This window comes from Anarrhichthys ocellatus, unplaced genomic scaffold (assembly GCF_004355925.1).
Source record: "Anarrhichthys ocellatus isolate YVR2014 unplaced genomic scaffold, GSC_Weel_1.0 scaffold3, whole genome shotgun sequence".
Classification (NCBI taxonomy): Eukaryota; Metazoa; Chordata; class Actinopteri; order Perciformes; family Anarhichadidae; genus Anarrhichthys; species Anarrhichthys ocellatus.
In genome coordinates, this window is record NW_022280033.1 from 10,190,302 (window position 1) to 10,194,150 (window position 3,849).

At 41.6% G+C, this 3,849-nt stretch overlaps 1 protein-coding gene across 2 annotated transcripts in view; it reads right to left on the reverse strand.

The window, feature by feature from the left end:
- Positions 1-3,849, reverse strand: part of morn4 (MORN repeat containing 4) — a 6,366-nt gene extending 2,517 nt beyond the window's left edge. Inside the window, exons 1-2 of one of the 2 annotated variants that reach the window (XM_031839386.1) lie at positions 3,767-3,849; positions 2,725-2,798 (exon numbers count right to left, since the gene is read on the reverse strand). In XM_031839386.1, the coding sequence (XP_031695246.1) occupies positions 2,725-2,791 (67 nt within the window). In that variant the 5' untranslated portion in view covers positions 2,792-2,798; positions 3,767-3,849. Of the gene's footprint in view, positions 1-2,724; positions 2,855-3,766 lie in introns of those variants that run through there. The other variant, XM_031839393.1, reaches the window with a different exon arrangement.

Here is a 3,849-nt window from a genome sequence, read left to right on the forward strand (position 1 = left end):
CCCCCCCTGTTAAAACATAAATTAACTGTGGTTTATCACATCTTTGGAAAGCTGAGTTCAATTTCTCTAGCCACACCCAGGCCTGATTACTGCCACACCTGTTCTCAATCAAGAAATCACTTAAATAGGACCTGCCTGACACAGTGAGGTAGACCAAAAGATCCTCAAAAGCTAGACATCATGCTGTGATCCAAAGAAATTCAGGAACAAATGAGAAACAAAGTAATTGAGATCTATCAGTCTGGAAAATGTTACAAAGCCATTTCTAAAGCTTTGGGACTCCAGCGAACCACAGTGAGAGCCATTATCCACAAATGGCGAAAACATGGAACAGTGGTGAACCTTCCCAGGAGTGGCCGGCCGACCAAAATTACCCCAAGAGCGCAGCGACAACTCATCCAAGAGGTCACAAAAGACCCCAGAACAACATCCAAAGAACTGCAGGCCTCACTTGCTTCAATTAAGGTCAGTGTTCATGACTCCACCATAAGAAAGAGACTGGGCAAAAATTGCCTGCATGGCAGAGTTCCAAGACGAAAACCACTGCTGAGCAAAAAGAACATAAAGGCTCGTCTCAGTTTTGCCAGAAAACATCTTGATGATCCCCAAGACTTTTGGGAAAATACTCTGTGGACTGACGAGACAAAAGTTGAACTTTTTGGAAGGTGTATGTCCCATTACATCTGGCGTAAAAGTAACACGGCATTTGAGAAAAGGAACATCATACCAACAGTAAAATATGGTGGTGGTAGTGTGATGGTCTGGGGCTGTTTTGCTGCTTCAGGACCTGGAAGACTTGCTATGGTAAATGGAACCATGAATTCTGCTGTCTACCAAAAATTCCTGAAGGAGAATGTCCGGCCATCTGTTCGTGACCTCAAGCTGAAGCGCACTTGGGTTCTGCAGCAGGACAATGATCCAAAGCACACCAGCAAGTCCACCTCTGAATGGCTTAAGAAAAACAAAATGAAGACTTTGGAGTGGCCTCGTCAAAGTCCCGACCTGAATCCGATTGAGATGCTGTGGCATGACCTTAAAAAGGCGGTTCATGCTCGAAAACCCTCCAATGTGGCTGAATTACAACAATTCTGCAAAGATGATTGGGCCAAAATTCCTCTACAGCGCTGTAAAAGACTCATTGACAGTTATCGCAAACGCTTGATTGCAGTTGTTGCTGCTAAGGGTGGCCCAACCAGTTATTAGGTTTAGGGGGCAATCACTTTTTCACACAGGGCCACGTAGGTTTGGATTTTTTCCCCCCCCCTTAATAATGAAAACCTTCATTTAAAAACTGCATTTTGTGTTTACTTGTGTTATCTTTGTCTAATATTTAAATTTGTTTGATGATCTGAAATATTTAAGTGTGACAAACGTGCAAAAAAATAAGAAATCAGGAAGGGGGCAAACACTTTTTCACACAACTGTATGTCACGATTCAGTGCATGCTCAGATTTAGGTATCCTCCCCCCTCTCTGTCAGCTAAAGGTTTACTACTGAATTAGGAGTCCCATCTGCCTCCTGTGTGGTGGGAATTACAGCACTCTAATCCAGCAGATATTTTAGCAGGGATTTCCACTTTAGGATCCAGACTGTGAAAGCAGTCGAGGAATGTACTTGCATTCCCCTCTTAGTAGCCTATTATCCACTACTGAAGCTTGAAATCGTGTCAGAGGGCACACACCTTTAGGTTTCTGGGCAACTTCTACAACTGGTTTTACCAAACAGGAAAAGTGGGCCAAGTTGCCCTTGAAGGGTGACGGGATATACCAGTTTAAATGGAGTGTACAGTGTTTGCGTTGACCTAAAAGCAGCTCAAAATCATCCCAAACCCTGATGCTAAGGTAGAACAAAACCCCCCCGATGGTCTTGTTCCTAGTATTTCGATGGAGTTGGTTTCTCAGCAACAGCTGACAGAGGACTCTCTAATATTTCCCAAACAGGTCCAAAGTCTAATCCAGAAGATTTGACAAAGCCAGAGCTGGTAAATCTGGCTCCGTTCGTCATGGGTTGCCAATGCTAGCTAATTGGGATTTGATTAAACAGCTTGAGCTTGCATGTCACTAACATCACTGGATGTGTGTGAGAAAGAGTTAAAGCAGTGCAAGCGTCCTTGTACCCTTTTCCACAGGTGAAAATTTGACAAAGTTTTAACATTTCAGTATGCACACATGCAGGCAGACTCATGAAGACATTTGCTGCCATTTATTCCTGCTAGCTTCTCCATAATATAACAACATTACATGCTGATGATTTAATGGGCGTCAAGCCCATCCTGAGGCAGAGAGTGCTGTTACCTTAGCTAATGTAAGGCTGTCACAATGTCAGATTTTCACTACATGATTACTGTGGCCAAAAAAATCACGATAATTATATTATCACGACGTCTCTAGAAAGTTTGAAAACAAAAAAAATAATGCTATCAATCAAATTCATCTTTAACTATGTTCATTGTGCGTTTTGGCAAATAAATTATACTGAACATACAAGTGAAGCAAAAGTTAGTAACCATAACTGTGTGATTTCGAAGGCGCTGGATTATTTACATGATATTATCATATGTGTATTATTAACTTATCAACATTTCATTTTTAAACATCACGGTTATTATGAGGACTAGATGTACAGAACAGAAGGTGCAAGTGAAAGCTTGTCTCATCTCTGTAGTTAAGTTAGTGACGCTTGTACACAAACTTTATTTAAAAATGAAAAGCAGGACTGTCTTGCCTTCTTTCCACTCGCCGTGGTACTCTTCCCCACTGGCATAGGTGAAAGATCCTCTGGTCAGAGTCATGTCCCCTCTGTTTTTAACACACAAACACACTCATTGGCAAAAGAGCCGAAGAACACATCGATATCAGTGACCAACAATTTACATTTAAAAGAAAGGTTTTCAGAGTGAGAGGGCATCTATGAGTCTCTTCTAGCTGTGAGAGGTAGCGGGAGTAATTGTCTATTTAGGACAGAACATACTGTAATGTGGCATTACCTTGAATCAGTTAAATAAGTAAAGACAGAAATCATGCATTAGGCTCAGTACCATACAGCGTCATGTGACCGCCCAGTATTCGGTTTCTTGACAGTACCCAACCCCATGAATTAATTAGTTTGAGGGTTATTTTACAGGACTTGCAGCTTTCACAATTATATAACTGACGCAGGTTTTTTCTGTCTTCAGATTTTTTAATATGGTGGAAATTGTTGAGAATTGTTACATGCCTTAGAGTAAGTGCATGTTCTTGTAGTTGAACTTTTAAGTGTGGGTCTGACCAAAAGTTAAAGACAACTTGCACCAGATCCTACCTCTGTCAACATAAGAAGTCTGATTAATGCCCAGTGTGTGTTGGTGGTGCTGGTGTGAGCCTAGTTTAATTAACAGCACACTTGGGGGCGAAACGCCGTCTGTAAAGGAACAGGCTGTAAAACGTGACTGTAGCGTGACTGCAGATATCAACAAAAGCTCGCATGGTGACCATTTCAACATTGTGTCTAACACAAATGACCGTGTTTTACAGAATGGAAGTCAGGTGTAGTTTCACCCATTTGGTCGCCATCGAATAATTAATGTTCAGCTCACACCAAGATTGGAACACGAACGTTATTGTAAGTATGCAATTTCGGCTGCCAATTTGTTTCAATCAGTGCAACCTATACGTATATGTTGCTAATTTGGTACCGCTATAATGACAAGCCTATGTAAATCGATTATTACCTATTGCAAGACAACTATAAGCGAAAAGCGACAACGCCTATTATTGCTATAATTTACCTGTATGCTACGTTTGTTGTCTCTGAAGCATGGAACCAACCTACAGGAGCGGAGGGGCGTAAAAATATGAAAACACCGGCTGA